At 42.0% G+C, this 22425-nt stretch overlaps 1 protein-coding gene across 7 annotated transcripts in view; it reads left to right on the plus strand.

Moving 5' to 3' along the window:
• Positions 1-22126, plus strand: part of bnc2 (basonuclin zinc finger protein 2) — a 174338-nt gene extending 152212 nt beyond the window's left edge. For 6 of the 7 annotated variants that reach the window (XM_085409718.1, XM_085409723.1, XM_085409720.1 and 3 more), the window contains 2 exons: positions 10763-13161; positions 19886-22126. In XM_085409718.1, the coding sequence (XP_085265844.1) occupies positions 10763-13161; positions 19886-20696 (3210 nt within the window). In that variant the 3' untranslated portion in view covers positions 20697-22126. Of the gene's footprint in view, positions 1-10762; positions 13162-18718; positions 18793-19885 lie in introns of all 7 variants that reach the window. The other variant, XM_085409721.1, reaches the window with a different exon arrangement.
• The last annotated feature ends 299 nt before the right edge of the window (positions 22127-22425 follow it).

Raw genomic sequence — 22425 nt, forward strand, 5'->3', positions numbered from 1 at the left:
CCCCCCCCCCCGCTCCATCCCAACAAGACGCAGACAGAACCTGGACATTAGTTAATCCATACTTATTGCATCTGGGTTCCTCTCACAGCCTTGTAATTCATATGGAGAGACATATTAGCGCGACATATTAGGTTGGCACAGGTCTACGAGGTGAGATGCTAGGCTGACACTACATCGACTTAGCCGAAGCCTCACGGGATGTTGTAGGGCACTGCTGCTAGCTGACGACTAGGGCACGGTCTGCCTGTATTGAGTTTCAGTGATGGCTGTTTAGCTTGTAGTGCTACACGGGAAAGAGAGAGGGATGGGGAATGGAAGGTGCTCTGGCTCATTGCGTTTACTGACAGGAACCCTGTGGACCGCAAGGCTAAAGAGATCAATAGCATTGCACTGCACAGCACTACCAGACCAGGGCAGACCCAAACACAGGAAGATTGGATTACACTTAAATCAAGAGAAGCTTACGCCGTTATCAACACAGCACAAACACATTCAATTTGCACTTAAATTTTAGATAACTATTTAATTTTCTGATATGCTATCATATCCCATTTCTAAATGTTTTCTATGCAAATTTCTGCTGTATATTTGTGCAAAAACAAATGTGCAATCTGTCCCAACTTTTGATAGACACGCTCACAGGTTATCATTATTATTATTATTATTTTTTGGTCTGGCGATCCTGGAGCTGAGCCTCCAGGTGGTCCTACATCCCCTCTCTGAACAAACAAAACAGTGGTTTGCTCCACTTCCCTCATGTCACCGGGGCCACGTGCAGACATTGTCTGGCCCACCCGGCCTGCCAGGGATTTGCTGGGTCACAGAGTTGACATTTATTAAAGGAAGTAGCATGGAGAGTTACGGGGAGTTGACAGTCCTCTCATCACGTTGCACTGTAGAATTCAGAGACTTACGCGGTACACACCCGTCTCTGTTTTCAACAATGAAAGAAACAACGACTCCGTTAAGCACTGTATGACCCCCCTGAGAATGACAGCTTCCATTTCCCCTGAACAGTGCCACTGGGTTTAGAGTACAGGGTTTAGGGTATAAACCATTTTAAAAAGAGCCCAAACTTGCAGCTAAGTATAAAATATGTTTGATTAGAAGGCAAAAAAGGTCAAATCCTAAGAATACAAATAATGTGAAAATCTAAATTACTCTAAGTGGTCAGTATGAATGATGGTGAATGAATATTTGTGGGCCGCAAGGGGAAATGCAGAGTTTAGTGAACCATGAGGAACAATGAAAATCTAAAAAGGAGAAGTTGAGTGAAATGGATTGAGTGTGTTGAGGACCAGATGTGCTGTGGATGGATCAAACATCTGCTGGCTTTGAGTCCTGAATGCCCCCTCCCAATCATCCACCCGTTCTCTCCATGCTTCATGATAAACTTACGCACTTTGCTATATGTAAGCTGACACATCTTTTAACTGTTTAGCTTCATCCCGAGCACTAGAAATGAAAGTTATTCGCTTGAGGTGTGACACGGCATATATCCACAAACATGTATGGAGAATTTTTAAAAAAAAAAGAAAGAAAAGAAAAGAAGTGCGTTGAAATTTTAGAGCGCATATTTGATTCTCTTTTTCTGTTATTGTTCTCCATTTTGTATGTTTTGATGGTCTAGAGCTTTTCTTGGTGTATAAGTTACAGTACAAAGAGGCAGCAGCAGATGGTAATGGTGTTTATTTTTGCAGTAAGTAATCACCATTCTGGAACTTATGACAGTAGACAGGCCCAGGGACCTGGAACCATTCCCCGTGAGACCTGAGCACCACTTCCTGTTGTACCCACATAATCGCAGACGCAGACATACACAATCATGCACACGCACAAAAAAACCTCCTCTGGGCCAATGGCTTTGTGAGCCCCTGGGCCACAGGGATAGATGTGCTCTGGCACATAGGTTGGGGTAGTGTAAATTACACTGCAGCCACACTGGCACCATTCACGTCCAAGATGAATGAGCCAAGTTACATGCCAGGCAACAATTCTAGTGAGGGAGTTTAAAAGAGGAAGACCGCGCCGTTTGCAAGTGGGGAGCATTTTACTTTGTCGGGGCGCTATTTCACTCGCAAAAACAATATTCTACACATACTTACAGACGTCCGTCATAATTACGGAAGTGCTACTAGTGTTTTCCACTCTCAGATACTTGCCTTTGACGTCTCATGTCATCTCACTCTAATAACAAAGCGCAGTTTTAAAATGTCTGTTTCGCTCACATGATTATTCAGTTTAACTGACAACCAAACAAATCAGCATACCACAACTACTTTCAGCCTTTTTTCTTCAGTTTACAAAATACATTTCTAAATGGTTTTCATTTTTAATTTGTGCGTTGATGCAGTCACTGTTCTCCCACTCACCCCTCAACTATACACACGTAAAAACAATGAAAAATATATTTTCAGTCTTGAAAAACTGTGACACCGCAAAAGACTTCAAATACAGATTTATACAGGAATACCCTGCAGAAGGCCCTCCACTTTCTTCTTCTTCTTCTTTATTTTTTATAAACCGTCCTTTCAAAGATTAACTGTTGGCCCGTCTGCTTTATTAGACAGTTCAAAGTAAAAACAAACAGAAAGAATGTGACAGTATCGGAGAGAGTAATAACAGTTGATTTAAACCCCAGGATTTCGAATTTGCATGGTCAGCTGCGAAGCCAACCAAAACATAAAAACGCACTGAAAAATCCGAAAAAATCCGAGCCCTTATCCAGCAGTTACTGATATGTGTTCCTCCTTTATTTTTTGAAGGCCAGCATAATATACTGGCGTTATAAGTGATTTATAATTACAGAGTCCCGAGCAACATTTTGTTGCCAGTTCCAAACAGCCTGTATCCTAGATTCTTAGTTAATATGACAGACACAGATTCCTTTGGGGCACTCAGACCCCCTAGTGGCCCTTGCTCCATATGTGATTCAGTCTGGCAGTGAAATACTGTCAGGGAAAGGAGTGGGGTGGAGGGGAAGGTACCGGAGAGAGATAGGCTCGAGTTAATGGTCTTGCATCTTCCTGGCAGCATGTCAATAATGGCTCTGATCACATTAAATAAAGAGTCCATTAGCTTATTCTCTTTCCTCCTGCATGCTCCACAGCAGAAGCACAGGAGAAAGCTGAAAAGCTCTTCTAATGCAGTGTGTCTGCATGTTACAGACACCTCTATCTGTTTCCAGCTAGACCAAAACAAAATGACTTGGGAAGTTTACCTGCAATCCATTATCTGTTCTCTGCTTCCTTTTACACGCTAACGTGGAAGTGATGTGTTGATTATGTTGTTGAGACTTTTGCTGACATTTTGGGACGTAGGTCATATACCTATGTGGACAAGTTATCATATATTGATTGTATTAGCTGCAGACCCTTTAGGTTTAAGCTTTACTTGAGTTTAAGTGTGTTTACTAACCTACAGTAGCGATAGAATGTGATAACATGTGTTACACAAAAGAAGAAAAGAAAAGATTTATACATCAAGACACAGTGCAATAATATAAGCATGTAGCCAAAGAGCAAATTGTGAGCATATGTTAATACACCTTCTATATGCCTGCTTCCTGCCAAAATAGTAATCAAGACAAAGGAGATGTGATATAAGACTGAAATGAAAGCATTTCGACCAATACACACACACTGGACAGACAGAGCATTTCTCAGCCGCCTCACTGCTCTCCATTGGCCCTGGAGGGAGCGCAGAGGCCCCCACATCTGTCTCCCAGGCCCACGACAGACCTGGCTGCTGTAGCCCGACCCAGGAGATCACACGAATCATCCTCAATTAATGTGAACCATCAGGCATCCCCTCGCTGCCTCTATCACTCCACCCTTCTTCTCTGAGGCGTCCCCTCTAGCTCAGTGCTGGGTCTGCTGAGTTTTACGCATTGACCACAGCTACGGTTCCTTAGCACAGCTGGGTGAAGTAAGCCAGTGTTTTTTGCGTGTGTTATTGTGCACTTTGTGCAAAGAGACAGGGAATCAATACATCAGCCCAGTCCCAAATGCTGCTCACATGTAAGTGCTGCGAGGCGGTTCTTCAGAGGTTCTGAACTTAGAGAACAGCCGACATTGCTCTGCAGTGCACCGGGGCCTGAAATGGCTTCCATGTGCTGCCCCATCTGCACCTCTGCTGGGCTGTGGCCAAAGGACTGTCCTTTCCATTTTTTTAAAGACACTGAGTGCCGGCTTTTAACAAGCACAATGGTGATGGTGGATGTCAGGAGAGTTAGATGAGTCAGAGGTTAGGAGACCTAAAATGACGGATTTGTTTTCAAAAACAGATAATGAAAAAAGACGGAGAGCGAAATGGAAACTGTTTACTGAAAGCCACCTGGAACATTGTATGTGCCAGGTTGTGACTCACTGTCTGTGGTAAAGTATTCTATAATAACCCCCCCCCCCACGTTCCCCTCCCCTCCATCCTCGTCATCCGCAACACTATAAATCTTACTCCAGTTGATTAGTGTGCCCTTAGCAACAACCAACACGCAGTCATGAATTTTTAACCAAAGCCTGAGTTAAATCAGGTTGAGAGGTGAAAGAAGGGTATCTTGTGGCCTGCTGCTTGATCAGTGTGTCTGGTATAGCTAAATAAGCCCCGTGGCCTCTTCATATTTACTCACACCAGAGCCCGGCAAACAGCGCTCTCGGCCAGTGATGAGAATTATATTGACCAAGGCAATGCCCTTTGCACGGTTGTTAATTATATGATAAAGCAAGCATAAAACTTGAACAGATATGTTCCAGATTCTAATCAGTAATGTAAGTTCAAGCCTAGTAAAATCTAACATTCTTTCAATCAGATCTTTGGATCCAGTATTTTATTCCAAACTAAGCTGGTACTTGTGAAAATTATTTTTATTTAGCCATTTCTAAAGTATCCCAGTAAAGCTGTTTGTGAAATTCCAGTCACATGAATGGATGCTGTTTACATTTTGCAGTCTAAAGTACTATAAGCTGTCATACACATTACATACATATCTTACTCTTCTTTGTGAAATGCCTGTCCCTGCAATAAGCATGCACTGATTTCTGATTGCTCCACCAGAATACTGCTGTGTGTCTACTTATATTAATAAATATATAGTAGTGCATTCACTAACTTTCACCATATAAGATGCAACTCAAGCTTCTGCAGCATTGAAAACATCAAGCATATAGGGCGCATACACGTGGTCAAAATAAATTCTTCTGATCTGCAGATCATAAATGAGGAAATTACCAAGATCACAGAGTTCAAATTTCCACCTCTACGATTCTTTGAAATGTCCTCCACCCACGTCTGGACGTAGCTACTGTTACTGATTTCCCTGTGGTTCATCACAGGGGAAGAAGTAGAGCTGGTTGTTCACACATGACCTCTGACCTACCATTGGGAAGCCAATGGGGAAGCGTCCTGTGTCTTGGGAGCTCTTGCCCTCTGATGTGATGGCTCCAGGCAGTGGGCTTTGCGTGAACCCATCACCCATGGCACTGCTTGCCACTAGATATGCTGCATTATTCATACAGCCCAATACAGGGTGGGGAGAGAAAGAGAATATGGAAAAGGAAGCATGAAGGTTCAAGACCTTCTCAGATCACAAGGAACTTCTGCTTAACCTCCATTGAAGTGGCGGACACAGGAATAGAGCAGGGTTGTTGTTTTTTTTGTTTTTTTTTAAAGAACTGGATCTGAAAGCAGGACTGGAGATCAATGGGGATTCCCCCGAGGTTAAATGGAGATTGCATTCACTGTAAGGTGATTGGTGAATCAATGTGGTTCCCATGGTTTGGTTTGCCATTGTGAAAATTGATCCTGACTAATACAAGCAAATGCTCTTATGATCAGTACAGATATTTTTGTGAACGAGTGTAGCCATCTTTATGCACAGACTCTACATTAAACAGTGGGCTATACGAGGGTAGGCATCCTCCCATTTAAGTTAGTACACACTATAGTGCTTTAGTTAACCCAATTATCTGATCTTTGATGAATCAGTTGCAAACAGGGACAGAAAAATCATCACATTATCTCTAGATTAACTCCATTATATTCTATCTGCTTATTAGCCTATGGATACTAAATATAATTATCAATTATTTGCAGCACATGAAATCATTTTAACCTTTTTAGATCAGAATAACGGTCTGTCGAGTTGACCAATGAGCTCCTGCCCCTCTTTATGTGATATTAAGTGGTGATCCCTGCCCAAAAACTAGTAGCTTACTTTCTGCAGCTCCTTTACTCAGTAGGGATCGCCACAGTGGGTCGCTGCTGATTTGCACCTTTCCTGATGCAGCAGTAAATGGATTTATGTCTCCTCCCGGGATCAAACCAGGGAGCTTTTGCTTGCTTGGGAAATGCGTAAACCGCTACACTGTGTATCCACTCTGCCCAAGAACTAGTAATATTATGAATCCAGCCTCATCTCTAGAGCAATAAATTCAATAATTCCCAAACAGGATATTTTTTGCACCGTGATCTGCACGCTGTTAACAAATTATACAATGCCTTTTCAGCCAAATTAAGGTAGCGATTACACTAAACAGTCATTAAATGTCGACTAAACATCAAGTGTGTTAGACCAAGCTGTCTCCATTAAGTTTCCCAAAACTGAAAAAATGCTTGGAGTTTTATCTACACCCTCTTCACAGATAGTACAAAAAGGGTATTTTCTTCTGACTGTCAAAAAGAATGAATTTTTTTCCTCATTACAGTAACACTGCAGGACATCAGCAGTAATAATATGTCAGTAAACCAATCAAGCAGTCGACCTGAATCCCTTCTTCGTCTCTACTGTATACAAAAGTATAAGTGTAACACTGTGTATTTGTAACATTCCCCCTTTTCCCCCAAAGCCTGGCTCTCTCTCTTTCTCTCTCGCTCTACTGCTTTCTGAAGAGACTCGGTCAGTGAGTATGATAGGTGATGATTAGTGAAAAGCATATACATGTTAAGCTGTTAATCCCTAATGCACACCATCCACTATAACAATGCTGCTCAGCCCAGCTTTTAATACAGCCCAGCACATAAACTTCTAATTGCATAATTGCCTGATTTGTTTTAACTGACACTGGTACTGGCCCATGACAAGGCCATCATTTGCTCATCCTCATTGTCAGCAATCTGCAAGGTAGATGCCCAACTACACACCCACTACACAACATCCAGCACCACCACGGTAATAGAGGCGGCGGTGAATTAAGAATGCGTTGCGGCAGTGCAGAGATGAATAAATACAGCAGTTGCCAGATTAATTCTTGGAGACGTGGAGGGAGGCAGATAAAATAAACTAACAGCAGAAGCTGTCCACCAGATAAAGTGGGTACCCCATCGTCTCTCTGCTGTAATTATTGGCTAATAGTCATTAACCTGGCAAACAGAGGTTTAGCTGCATTGTTTAAAGGACTCTGGGATGGATAATGACAGACTAATATGTCATAGCACTAGGGGAGATGGGGGAGGGGTGGATTAATGAGATTTTACTGGAGGGAGTGTACAAGAAGAGGTGGGGCACGACTGGAAAATATAGGGGGAAGAGGGCCACATTAAGCTAATTGGAAGATGAGTGCCTACTTGTAAAAGTGCTTCTAATGGCATATTTGTTTCTCTCACAGCATCAGAGGGCTAATGCAGGGGAGTGGAGTTGTGACACTTACGGCAGTGAGGAATACAGGGGACTGTGGTTGTCTGCAAACGTGCGTCCACACACATTAGATGCTCGTTTTAATATAGGAAATCTGTTTTTATTAAAATCATTGATTGTCATTGTTAAATTTTTGGTTCAAATGGATTTTTTTTTGCTGTGATATTTGCAAAATATGTTTTTTCATCAGTTACAATCTGCAGTGGCTTTTTAAAACACACACACACAAAACGTTTGTTGAATGTTTTTTTTTTTGGCTTAAAGATACATAGCTGCACGTACATGAAGTGAACTTCAGTCAAGTGTGTCCTCGTGCATCTTTTTCTCATCAGATTTATCCCAGTTGTGGATTTGTGTTGACGCTGCACCAAGGCTGACCCAGCCCAAACGCATGTTGACTGGCCTCCAAAAGTCAATTGACCAGTGAACGAGGAAGGCCTGGATAGCCTCCACTCAGACAGGGTCCAGTGCATAGCAGAACTGCTGACCTGTTCTGACAGCTGGCTGGCCCTAATGGGTTGCAGTTTGGCCTGTGTCATTGTGTTTGGCTTTTGTTTGTGGGGCAGTGAATGCACATGGTTGGACTAGCAGAGACTTAAATCCATGTCTAAGTTCTGTTTTACTCAATCAATGATTGAGATGGTCAGAAAATCGTAACCCACTGAGGCTTATGAACCTGTAAATTTTAGCAGCTTTATTTAATGATATTGCTAACAGCTTCAGACTGTTTCCTGGCATTTATTAATCAGACTTCCATTAGAATTACCTCCTTGTTATTAACTTATCATTCTCATGAATCTTATTTTAATCATGAATTGAACATCAAAGTGGAGAAAATAGGAAACTGATATTTTCATTTTCATTTAATTTAATTAAACATTGCCTGGCTGTAATCCATAAAATGCAAATATTCTTTTGCTGTTTACTGCTCACAAAACAGGCAACATTCAAACTAAGCCAACATTAAAACGGCATTTAAAATATTTCCTGCCTGCAATCAGAGGTGTAACTGTAGGTTACCTTGATGTGTTTCAACATATAACAAAGATTAACATATATAGTTTTTGCCACTAGGAAATATGAATACACCACAGCACTTCTTAGAACTACAATTACTTAAGAAACATCCTGGTTGTGTAACTATTTAAAGATTCACTTTCTAATTTGCTTTCATTTTTTGTTTCAATTAAATCAGATGGAAGTACTAATGCCCAGATGGCCATGCAGTACGAAATAATAGTGTCCAGGCTAGAATTTAAAGTCATACCTCCAGGCTAAAACTCCAGAGCGCACACAGAATGAAAGTGTAAAGTGTTTTTTAATGTATATTTAACAACAAATACCCCAGTGACTATTGATGTTTCGTCTCAGAAGAATCTATTTCTACAGTATATCTGAGGGCATGATATGAAACCACTCACACTTTTATTTTCTCTGCGCTTTTGCTCTTCTTCCTCTGTGTCTCTCCCGTGCTCTTTCTCTCTCTCTTTTGCTGTCTCTCTTTAAACATTTATCTTCTGTTTTCTCCTTACAGGCCCTTTGTGCTTTGTGATGTTGGTTTTTACAGCTTTTTACTCACTAGAGTTGCCATTTATCTTTTATAGATGCCAGCAGCTAGGAGCTCTAAAGAAATGTTACCATTTCAGTGTGACTAATTGTCATCACTTGTGTTGCTCCCTTGATGTCACTTGCGCCTGGTCCCTCAGGAACCAGTGTGTGAACTGCAGTATTTACACTTTCTCTTTCTTTCAACCTGACTATTTCCATCTTGTTCACACAAATATCACATTTTAGAACAACAGCAGAGGAGGCATAAGTGACGAACGCTGTCATTAGTGCTTCAAACCAGAAAGACATAACGGTTCACAGAAGAGGACAAAAGTACAGGGTCGTACTTTCATTTTCAAGATTTGACAAGATTCTTCTTCCAAAGTCCTTCACCGTCTTTTGACATGTGACAGTGTGCACACTTGCAACGAGTCTGAGTTTCTTATTAATGTTCAGCCATTAATAGCACATCTCCAAAAGACACTAGCCAAGCAAAGTGCTCTAGTTGGAGTAAAGCCCATTTCCCACTGGAGCGGTTCTGGTATCCTAGGATGGAAACATGTTTCTCATCATTCCCAGACCTCTAAAAACACAAGAACTGGAAATGACATGGGATGTAATAATTTATCTATTGTTAAATATTGTTATTTTACACTTTTGCCATTTTCATTGGGAGATATTGTCAAATGAATAATTGGTTAAAGACTGACAACAACATGGATATTTATTACACAGGATTTCACCTTCAATATTTTAAGTAAAAGAAGCTGTGTATTCCTCCAATCTCATTGAAATATTGATCAGATTTCCATTTATAGTTCCGTAGGTTGCACAACATTTAAAACGTCTGGTATAAACACATGATAAATAACTACACTGCCCAATGATAGGAACACGATCTCAATGCTGCTATCAAGGCATCATCAAGTACCTTGAAGAAACACGAGTTTTTACCTCTTTTATTTGAGCATCCAAACCCATTCCTTAAATGCATAGTGTCTTCCCTCAAGCATTTCATTGCCTTGGAGATAGAGAAAGCACTAAGAAAATTGCATGTGAACTACAGTATGGTAGTGAGTTGCATTAATTATTCTATTATTTCTTCTTTTCTTTTTTTTTCTTTCTGGCTCCCACAGTTTTGTAAACATCCCTAGGTGTAGTTTGTGTACAGAGGGAGTCCCTGCAAGAGTTCAGTTCTTTCTCTCAGATTAATATGCCTCCAATGCTTTGAGTCACAGAGACTTGCTAAAAAGACCCACCTCAGTGCTTTTGATTTGTTTGCTTAAAACGTTATTGAACTTGTTACTCTCATCACAGTGTGATTAATGGGCAGATTTTTCAGGAAAGATTTCTTCTTAAAAATGAATATGTGAAGAGTATATGGAAAAGAGGGACAGTGGAGGAGGGAGATTTTCAACAAAGCTCTGTTAGTTACTTGTCGCTCCAGGGGCCTCTGAATTTCATGAGCAGAAATGCTCGCTCTCACAAACTAACCCTTGCTCTGTCTTCTCCTTTGACCACACTGATTATTCACGATCAATAAAGTATTTTTGTCTTCTCTCTTGTCTCTTCTGGGGCATCTAGGATGCTGCAGGCAAGGTGCTGGACCGCTGGACCATCATGTCCAGAGAAGAAGAGATCATCACCCTCCAGCAGTTCCTGCGCTTTGGTGAGACCAAGTCCATTGTGGAGCTGATGGCCATTCAGGAGAAGGAAGGTCAGGCAGTTACAGTTCCTTCTTCCAAGACAGACTCCGGGATAAGGACATTCATTGAAAGTAACAACAGGACCCGTAGCCCGGGGCTCCTTACACATCTGGAAAATAGTAGCCCATCCAGCATCCACCATTTTGAAAATATCCCCAACAGCTTAGCCTTCCTGTTGCCCTTCCAGTACATCAACCCAGTCTCTGCCCCCATGCTTGGCTTGCCCCCCAATGGCCTCCCAATGGAGCAATCTGGTCTGCGGCTCCGGGAGCCCAGTCTGCCAAACCAAGGAGAACAAGTGGAAACCAGCGAGTCAGAAGTGTCCCTATCACCATTCCGCACAGGTCCAAGTCCTAGTCGTGGAGCGCTGGGAGCCATTAACAACAACGCCGAACCCAAGACAGAGCCCAACAACCGGGCATCTCCCATCTCACCAACCCCTTCCACCCAGCAGGCTCAACAGCAGCAACAGCAGACACAGCTTCAGCAGCAACAGCCACAGGGCCAACAGCAGTCCAAAAATCAACCTCAGCAACCTAACAGCTTGAGTGACCACCCGGTCCACCACCATTTCATAAAGGACGAGCAGTCAAAAACAATCACCCATCCTTCCTTTTCCTCCAAGATGCATCGCATGCGCCGCATGGGAGCCACCTCACGCAAGGGTCGCGTTGTCTGCAACTCTTGTGGAAAAACCTTTTATGATAAAGGCACACTTAAGATACATTATAATGCTGTACACTTGAAGATTAAACACCGTTGCACCATCGAGGGCTGCAATATGGTGTTCAGCTCACTACGCAGCCGCAATCGTCACAGTGCAAATCCCAATCCACGGTTGCACATGCCCATGCTGCGCAATAACCGTGACAAGGACCTCATCCGTGCCAATTCTACCACTGGCACACCTGTCATCTCGAGCACCAAGAACGGTGGTTTCACACTCACTAGCCCTGGAAGGCCACCACTGGGCTTCACCACTCCACCTGTAGACCCTATGCTTCAGTCGCCTCTGCAAAGTCCACTGGTGTTCCCCTCCTTGAAATCAGTGCAGCCAGTTCAACCAGTGCCCCCATTCTACCGAACACTACTGTCCCCTGCAGACCTTGTTAGTCCTCCAGTGTCACTGCCCACCAGCCCCATCATGCCCACCACTACCAACAGCACTACTCTGATGGACCAGCAACAGCAGATCCTGGCTGCTGCAGCTGTGGCCTCTCATAATAATGTTCATGTGTCAGATGCAGGACCCATGTCCCACCGTTTACCAACACCTAGTGCCAATCACGACCTCACCAATGGCAGCAGTGACCCCACGCCCAAAAAGAAACCTCGTAAATCAAGCATGCCAGTAAAGATTGAGAAAGAAGTCATTGATGTGGCTGATGAATATGACGACAAAGACGATGATGACGACGATAACATGCACCATAATCACCACCATCACCAGTCATCTCTTCTTCACAACAATGTCAAAATTAACGGAAATTGTAATAGCAACAACAACAGCGCTAGTGGAAATGGGAACCACAGTGGTGGAAGCGGGCAGCAATCCCCTTCCCAGGATGAGATGAGCCCTGGTTTAGCTCTGAGAGGAATGATGAGACAAAGCGAAGATGAATGCCACGAAGGAAATGGTAGTGACAGCAGAGGTGGAGCTGCTGATCTACGCTGCATGGACAGCTTTACCTCTGAGGATCAGGACCACGAGAGAGACTTTGAGAATGAGTCTGAAAACTCGGATTCAAAGATGTTTTACCGTGATGAGCTGATGGATGTGGAGGATCAGCAAAAGCACAGCAGGGTTGGAAGGAGACTGGAAAAGGAACAAGATGATGAGGGTAGCGAGGAAGCTCATTTGAGAAAGGAAATGGAAGGAAAGGGCAACTCCTCACCCTCCCCTCATCACCCTCCCATCAAGATCAAAGAAGAACTCAGCGATCCAACTTATGACATGTTCTGCATGGGCCAGTATGGCTTCTATAATGGGGGCATGGCAGCGGCTGCTGCCACTGCTGCAAGCATGGCTGCGCTTCACGAGAGCTTCATCACTTCGATGGGCTATGGTTCCAGCCCACCCAAATTCCTTTCTTCTCGATCACCAGAGGAAGATCCATGTTCAAGTCCTGACCCCAAGATCTGCTATGTCTGTAAGAAGAGCTTCAAGAGCTCCTATAGCATGAAACTGCACTACAAGAACGTGCACCTCAAAGAGATGCATGTGTGCACTGTGGCTGGCTGCAATGCTGCTTTCCCTTCCCGGCGGAGCAGAGACAGGTTAGTGGCACAACTTTGAAAAGTTACTATATATTTTTTAACATTGGCAATCACAGGTAGGTTGGATTCTTATCATCTAATAATTACCTACAGTAGGTCTAAGGTTTTGTTTTATAAGGATCAAACCGTATTAATTAAAAAGACATTGTTTTAAAATGTAGTTCAGTTGTTGTGAGAGATATTTATTTTCATTTCGTGTTAACATGAAATGAGAGTGAAGATGCAGTATTTCAGTACTATATGACATTATCCTCGTTGGCCTCCACTTAACATCTGTTCGCTAACTTGAAACTAAAATGGATTCGTGAACATCTGCTCAGTGTCAAGTCAAAGTTTAGAAAAGCAGGAACACATACACAGACATTTAAACACACACTACCTATCAAGCTTCCAGCTTCAGTGTGTTGTTTACCTGCCCTCACTACTTCACCTTGTCACCGGGAGATGAAGGTGCATACATTAACAGACAGCGGTTTGTCAAACCACTGCATTTATTAGCGCATTAAAAGGTGAGGCTAGCTTTACTCACATGGGCTTGTTAGCACATATCAGTGGCACACATGAACTGTGCATGTATGCAGTAGAAACACTGACAGGTGGAGGTACATAACGTCACTAGTGTCCTGGTTAAGGAATGGCTCCCAGGAAAAGACATAGAAATCTTTTTTGCCACAACTTTTCAATTTTAAATTTAACGAGTGGCTTTTATATACAGGTTGAAATCATTTTCATTATACATAAATATCAGCGGTCCATGAATTCATATTTCTGGTGACTGAAAATTGGCCAGTGAACTAATCAACTATATTCACTTGGGCAAGTTATGCACTCATTCAAAATAAAGTATAAAATGACCCTTAAAATATAATTCCAACTCTAAAAAAACTCCAGCATTTTCAGTCTTAACCAGTTGCATGCTTTCATATACTGTATCTTTGATAAAAACCCATCTGCTATATATACCAGGGTTACTCGTTCTGTTCTGCAATGGAGATAGTGATGGAAAACGTTATTATCCAGTATCCGCAACAAGTAAAGCTGACTGCAATTGTAAAATTCATTCTTTCCAGAGGGACTTTTAGATTTTCCTCACAGTTTTGTCTCTCTCACACAATCCCTTCATCACTCGCTCTGTCGCTCCACCAAACTCTCCCCTCCTTTTCTACCCTAAGCTGTTTCTGTGGCATCTGTTCTGAGCACTTTTTGTTAATTAGCAGCATGTAAATAAGGCAAGAGATCCTGGGACTCTATTAGAATAGGTGTGAGAGGAGAACAGAGGCAGGAGAACAAGAGGCAAGTTAGCGTCCGCAAAGGTGCAAACCTGCTGCTTACCTGATGCAGCTGTGCAGACAGCAACGAGATGACAGAACGTGTTATCGTAACATGCGTTGCCTCGGTGTGGTGCACTGCCACCAGTGAGTGCGTTAGCTCCCTTCTCCTGCCCAAGGCAGGGCTGTTCTGCTGTGCAGCATTTGCACTTTCACACGTTCACACTCTCTTGCACACATAAGGGAATATACAAATAGATAAAAAGAAAAGTATTTGCTCTGATACATATTACATCTAAGTATTTAACCACTTAATGATGCAAAGTGTATGACAAAAACAACCAAGTAATTTATCTGAACTTTCAAAAGCTGAAATAAAACTTCACAGACCTTTTATTAGTGGAATCTAACACAAGAAAGTGCTCTGATTTTAAACAGATGTCACAGAAGTAAGCAAAAAAGAAACCGTGCCACTGATAACCTGCAGATATTGCCCAGATTTTTTTTTTTTTGTTTTTGTTTAGTTGTTTTTTGGTCAATTATGTAATTGAATCCCTTCATACTGGAATTTGTTGACACAACCACATAATAGTTTTGACAGCAGACGACAGACTTCTGTGAAGTAAATGAGGTGACAACAGTGAGGAGAATAATGAAAAAAACAGGAGGAACGCTTGTGTGGGGAAGGTGTCTTTTCACAAATACACAGTTTGATACAAAAACCTGGGTTGAATTTGGTGCTATAACAAGCTCAAAGATGACTTCACAAAGAAAAGATAGCATCTATATGTGAACTCTTCCCTCTTCCTGTGTCAGAATGAATGTGTGCATGTGTGTGTGAAACAGTTTGACACCAACATATACAGTAAATGTCATTCCAACACATACATATATACGACAGAGATCATTTGCAGCAAGGACTAAGTAAAAATAGTGCATCTAAGCCAAGGGTGCACAGTACAGCTGTAGATGTGTAATACACTATTATTTCCATATTTTTCCTGATAGCATGTGGGGCGAATTACTTTGCCGCAGGTTCAAACAGGGAATAAAACAACAGACAGAAGAGCACCGCATAGCTCGAGAAATCCTTGAGCTTTGAGACGAGTCAATACACAAGCCGTGCTCTCATCAGATCTGTCCCTGGGTAATCCTTTAATGACATAATGTATGTTTGAGTTTAATGGTAGCAATAAAACGGGAATATAATTTAGCTGTTTTCATCAGAGCATTTGCTCTGATAAGATTAAGAAACTGCACGTACAAATGTATTTGCTCAAAATAATATCTCAAACATTTATTACTAGTAAATTTAATAAGTCAAACTACATTCGTTCTCCTAATTAGATTTTTTAATTTTTTTTATGCAGACACAATCGGTAATAACAATTAATAAGCAGCTCTTTCGGGTGGCTCGCGTTAGACTTGCTAAAACAATACTTAACCCACTGCGAAAAATAAGCAGTGGTTATTTATTTATTGCTTTACAGCAGAGATTACGACATGATACAGCAACAGGAAAGTCCTCTGCATCTCTGATAAGTCCACTCACCGAGTGAAAAGCCACATGCGCGTAAACGCAGCATCAGACACCAGTATCAAAAGCTTGTGCATCAAAGTAAAGAAGAAAACAGAGGTGAGGTCATTTGATCTGCAGAGTCGATGACACTCAGAGCAGGATTCAATGCGAATGCACCACCACATAAAAACATATCACTGGTGTTCAGGCAATGTGGAATAAACAGCGAGACATACAAATCCACATGAAAACATCCCTGCTCGTGGATGCTGTACATACATATTGAACAGGATCATTTAAAGTGTCCTTGAGCAAGCATGTAATGTGTGTGTTTTTAAGTGTTAAACAGAGCAATATGCAGTGCGTGTGTGCATATGCGTGTGCGAGAGTGATTTTAAAGCGGGGTGTTTTCCCTCAGCCTCCTGGCTGCCTGCTGCACGGGGGTAAATGATTGCATATTTATTGTGGGGAGTGAGCAGCGTCGGCACAAGTGTTGAAGAAGCTGCATAATTAACTGCTTGAAAGGCAGGTACCAGTAATCATCACCATTATTAGCCTTTTTAATCATCATTTTTATCTGGTGACAAGATTGCCGTACCTTTCTTTTTTCTTTTTTTAAATAAAAATCAGCCCACGCTAGTTTTATTTTAAACCTTCACCTGAAACATTTTAACCTGCTCCTTCTTTGTCGCTGCAGCAAGCAGGTGATCTCCCTCGTTCGCATTCCCATGGTGCAACCATGCGCAGCACATGGTCCCTGCATGGGCCACTGCAAATGGAGAGAGTGAAGGTTAATTATGTTGGAGAGTTTCTTTCCTCCCCTCTTCTTCCTCTCTCTGTCTCCCTCCTTTTCCCTTGGTCCCCTCACAGCATGTGGGCCTGGCTCCTCCACTCCACAATCAGCTCTCTGTTTGTCTCCTTTTAAACAAAGGGCATGCTGCTAATAGAGAGAATATGTTAGCAAAAGCCACTTACATTAAACTATCTGCTGAATAAAAAGCTTCAAGCATTACATCCCCTTGGTTTATACTGACAGCTTAATTGTGATTCATTTTGAGGAGAATAAAGGGAAATTATTTTATTCTTAGATGAATAACACAGAGACGCCCATGCAAGCTGACTGTCATCATCAGAACGAGTTCTAAAACTGCAAGCGATTTCAAGCTGAAACATGAACATGTACAATAAATTGTTGTTTTTATCTGGTATCAAATGCATATTTAATTTCCACTCACTCATTTCTTCAGGAGTACTCAAAATCATTGTGTGCAGCTTGCGCCGTTCGAGAGGCTGGAGCTATAACAGTGACAGAGAGTGATAAATGTTACTAAAACTCTTGTCCTCCCACTTACACCCAAAACCTCATAATGTACCCCAAATGACAGGAAAGACAAAGAACCACTGGTGCCAGTTTAATACCACTCAGCCTTCTATCTCATTTACACATTATGAGTCATTTAGACAAACATACACACGTGTATATACACACATAAGCGCTGACACAAAAGCAAGGGCAAGGGCCATCAGATGAACCTAAAGATGATTAACGCCGATTGGGACAGGCACACTCTCACTCTGCCTCCTCTGCACAGTCAAAAATGGGCTCTCTGGAGGCCTCCCCCGTCTTTTGGGCGAAGATGAGACTGTCAAATTGGTTTGCAAGCCGCATTACTGGCCAACAGGGAGGTGGAGATGGAGGAAGGAGGGAACTGAGGAGTTGGTTTTGGGGGAGGAAAAATAGAGCACAGTGAAGAGGAGTGATGGAGGTGGAGGGACGGAGGGGAGTGGGAAATGGGGCAGAAAGTCTAAATCTGATAAATGAAGGGATGAGGGCATTATGTCCACTGTGTGTGGATTCAGCTGACTTATGTTGAGTATTTAGGGCAAGGAGGCACTGCAAACAAAAGGGTTAAATAATAATGAAGATGAACTTGGCTCTTTTTCTCCTCTACAGTTCTTGTAATTTTGTAAATGGTTACAAATGACCCAAAGTAACAGTTTAATTTATTTGAGGATTTCAGTAAAATGGATAAGATTCTAGTGGTAATTGTCAATATTTTTCATTTAACTGCTATAGCTTTAAAGAGATTTGGTGTAGCTAATTTTGCAGTCTACTTACTGCATGTATGACTAGATAGCCATGGTTAATTTAGAGCTTATTAGCAGTGAGAAGGTGTTGTAATACAGATGGAGACATGTTGCAAAGGACCTGCCTACCTGAGCATCATCAACAGCATTCTTAACCTCAGGCTTAACAGAGCAAATCTGTGTGGCCCCTCGTCACATCTCAGTGTTGGTTGGCACCCTTGCACAAACTGTGGCCTTTTTCCCGATTACACTGATCACTGATTACAGCATTTTTTATTTATTTTTTTGCTGTACGCAGAAACACTGTGGTCTCTCACAGACAAACATCCACACATGCGTTTTAGAGACGCAGACACTGAATCACGACGGCCGTATTTCAGCCATTAGTTAAACGCCAACTGCATATTCAAAGGATTAAAAAAAAGAACAAGGGATGTATAAAATCTTTTTGATTGCAGGACGTGGAAAACGGAATATATTTTCTGTTTTTCCACACGCACAAACAGAGATAGGAACGTGCAAAGACACACATGGTCACACACACACACACACACAGTGAGAGCCACAGCCAATCGATTTGCCACGCTCTCCACAATGCTGACGATGCTCGAGTGGACGGGCTCCTGGTTGCTTGGTTCACAGAAAAGGGTCCCTCAAATGAATGTATTTTTACCTCTTGCAGGACAATGTCGGATAGGGAAGTAAATAATTAAAGGAAAGGGACCCTTTTTGACTGCATCAACCCTGCCACTGCTGGTAAGCTCTACTATCCATTGTGACTCCATTTTCGCCCGTCCTGCTAAGGACGACCTTTTTTTTCCCTTTTCTTTTCAATTTTTGTGTTGTTTTACACACATGTGCCCTCCCTGCATGGAAACCCTTCACATTAAAGGCACTGAGTGATTGCATATTTTTATTTTAATTAATTGTTGGCCTGATGTGAGAAGAGAGGCCGTGTGTATGCTATATTATGGCACTGGTAATTGGGTCCTTAAATTTCTTTTCTGTGTTACACAGTTTTATTGTGACGTGTGTGCTGTTGGTCCCCTTTCTCATGGTGTCACTTTGCAACTGTGAAATACGAGCTTAAAGGGAATAAATAGAATAAAGGGAATACATTTGATTTTCAAGCCCATTTCACTTTGCATCCTCTAGCATGGCCTTGTGTGCTAACTGAAATCCCCACTAATTGTATCCTGGCTTAAGCATGGCACTTGTTACTTGGTTTCCTTCATGAGCTGTAGCACCTTGTTTTTGGAAAAAATGCCCATCTTAATTAAATCCAAGGCTACATAAAGACATGTTCATTGAGGTGCTCGATTAAGCCACCTCCAATAGGGAACGAATGCGATAATCCTGTCAGGGCCTAGTGCTAATATGCTATCCAGTTCCCCTCGATTATCACATTACCACAGCTCGAATCAATTGATAAACTCCCATTCAATATGGTGGAGTATTTAATTGAGTCAGACTCTATTGGATTTGAGGGCTGTGCAGTGCAGACATGCTGACAGTGGTAAACACTAGCAGGATGCTCTCTCTCATTGCTATGTTAGTACACTTTTTCAGTGGAGAGCTATCGGATGGATTTCTGTCTGTGTGCGGGCCTTTTTTTGTACCTTTCCTGACAGAAACAATAATTACAGACAGAGTGCTTCCAAAGATATTGAATCTTCTAAGCTTGGCACCATTTCACAGAAGTAAAATAACTTGTATCTAAAATATATGACTGTAAATACAAATGCGTGTATTTCAACTGTGTTCCTATTTCTATTTGAGATGTAATCTACATTATTGATATACTGGCAGCATTCTGAGTTATATCTCTAATTGTCCCCCTGCACATTAGGCACAGCTCCAACATCAACCTGCACCGCAAACTGCTGACCAAAGAGCTGGACGACATTGTCCTGGACCCCCAACTCACGCCACTGCCCAAGGACCTGCGAGCTGAGTTACTGGCCAAGATCTACGCTGGACACTACATGGGCTTGGACCCCATGGCCGGCATGGGCCTCGGAGGTGCCAGTCTCGGGCCTGCCGGGCTGAACCACATTCCCTATTCCCCCATGAGTAATGATCATCCTCACCATCCTCTCAACCAAGACTTTCGAAACCACCACACCAATGGCTTCTCTCGGAGCCAGCCAGACGACTACATGGTTTTGGACCTGAGTACCACATCCAGCGTTCAATCGAGCAGCAGCATCCACTCCTCACACGAGTCAGATGAGGGAAGCGATGAAGGCATCCTATTGGATGATCTGGAGGAAGAGGGAGAAGAGGATGAGGGCAACAGCGAGGGAGAGGACTTCTCCCAGCGTGCCATCGGGCGGGCTGATGGGGCATATCGGGATGAGATGAGAGAACTAAAAGATGGACAAAGTGAGGGGTTGGACCCTTCCTCCTCACCATTCCTCCTTTCGTCCTCTGGAGGCAGTAATGGCAGCAACAGTGGGATCCTCTGTAACATCTGCCACAAAATGTACAGCAACAAAGGGACCCTGCGTGTGCACTACAAGACTGTGCACCTACGCGAAATGCACAAGTGCAAAATCCCCGGTTGCAACATGGTGTTCAGCTCTGTACGCAGCCGCAACCGACACTCTCAGAACCCGAACCTCCATAAAAATATGCCCTTCTCTACAATAATAGACTAAAGAAATGACTTGTCACTCTGCCCTCCTGTCAGAATGCCCGCTACTCCCTTCATTCCTCATCCTTATTCCTCCTCAAATTAGCTTTTAACCCCAGCCCAAGACCATCAAATACAAGCTAAATGCCTGTATGACCGTCCTTTGAACGTCATTGCGAGACATTTCTATCTCCATGTATAAAATTAATTGACTCTAAATACAGTTTATTATTGTGTCCTTTGACTTTTCCTTCTTTGGAAGAACAGGATAACACTCTAGAGCATGGAGAGTTGTGTTTTCATAAGCCCCCTCCATCCTTTCCTTTCTAACTTCTCCCACTTTGTGTTTATTTCCATCTCCAAAGGATCCATTCAAACTCTTATTTGTGACTTTGCCTTCAGATATGATAGTATTGAAAAAAAAAACTTAAAATGTTCTCGTTGTATTTGTGTAATGATAGCTTTTAAATGAACCCCTTACAAAAGCATGATAGCTTCATTTGTAAATAATGTCCCAAAAGGCTTTTGGTGTAAAAGAGTTGTGTTGATGGTTGTTTGCTTCTTTTTTTTCTCCCTTTTTGGGATTTTATGTTACAGTCCAGTAAAATACTTCCAGCTATAGGCAAGAAAGCGGTAGCATCTTACTAGCTTGACTCATTTATGTTAGCTTCAAAGACACATTTTAAACTGAGTCCTAAGGAAAAAAATGAATATCACGTGACTTGTTTTATCTACTTGTTAGATATTCAGAGGTTGCCGGCATGCTTTTTTAGGCTCCTACACTGATATCATTCTCTGTATTTCTATTGATTTTTTTTTTTGTCTGTTATGTTTATGAGCTTTAGTATACCAATTCAGTTTTTGCACTTTGCATCTATACAAGGGGATGTGTAATATTAATATAATGAGGATTTTTTGCAATGCTGACTTTTAGGTGTTGTTTGGGGTCATCGATGGCTGCGGTGCCAATGGAAGTGACAGTACCTTCAACATTCAACTTGTGCCAGTTTCTTTTTGCACGCGTTTCAATGTCAAACCCAGTTTGATGACAGAAAACATCTCGCCTCCCTGAACAAAACCTGAGATCTGCCCTCATTGCTGAACCATTTATTCAGAAGGTGACAAAAGTGACTTCAAAACAAAACCAGGTTTGATCATTATGAACTGCTGTTTCATAAACACAAGGGAGTAAATATTGATAAAGTCTCTCTTTCCTTAAAAGAAGCAATGTGGGGTTTAACGCTTGCTTTCTGTAGAAGAAAGCATGTTAGTCAGTGCAAGAGCTGGTGTTTGTTCTTACAAAAAGCATCCTAATGGAACATACAGTCCCACAGATTTAAAAAAAAAAAAAAAAAAAGGAGAGGAAAAATGAAAATAGTCCTTCAACTGTGACCAAAAGATAAGTGTTTGCTAAAAAAAGAAAAAGAAAAAAGAAGCTCTTTCAGTGTGACATTGTACTTAAATCATGCCCTGTTTGATTGATATGATGCACTTGAGTCTTAAAACATTTTGCTGTGATATTGCGCCATTGGTTTCCATTGCTGAGCATAAAAATGTTGCCATGTTTTGTTTTGTTTTTTTGGCTGTTAGTTGCACCGATTTGTAACATGTCCATGAGTGTCTTACGGTACAACTATTTCCAGTAATTGGGCAAAGTAGCCAAGGGAAGGGGTATTTATTAGAGGGTGATGTATCTCCATAGAAATGTTTTTTGTCCGCTATATTTTTCTTTGTAAAAAGACAAAAAAGTAGAG

This window comes from Rhamphochromis longiceps, linkage group LG6 (assembly GCF_057381845.1).
Source record: "Rhamphochromis longiceps isolate RC_006_pf linkage group LG6, R_longiceps_female_GT1.1, whole genome shotgun sequence".
NCBI lineage: Eukaryota > Metazoa > Chordata > Actinopteri > Cichliformes > Cichlidae > Rhamphochromis > Rhamphochromis longiceps.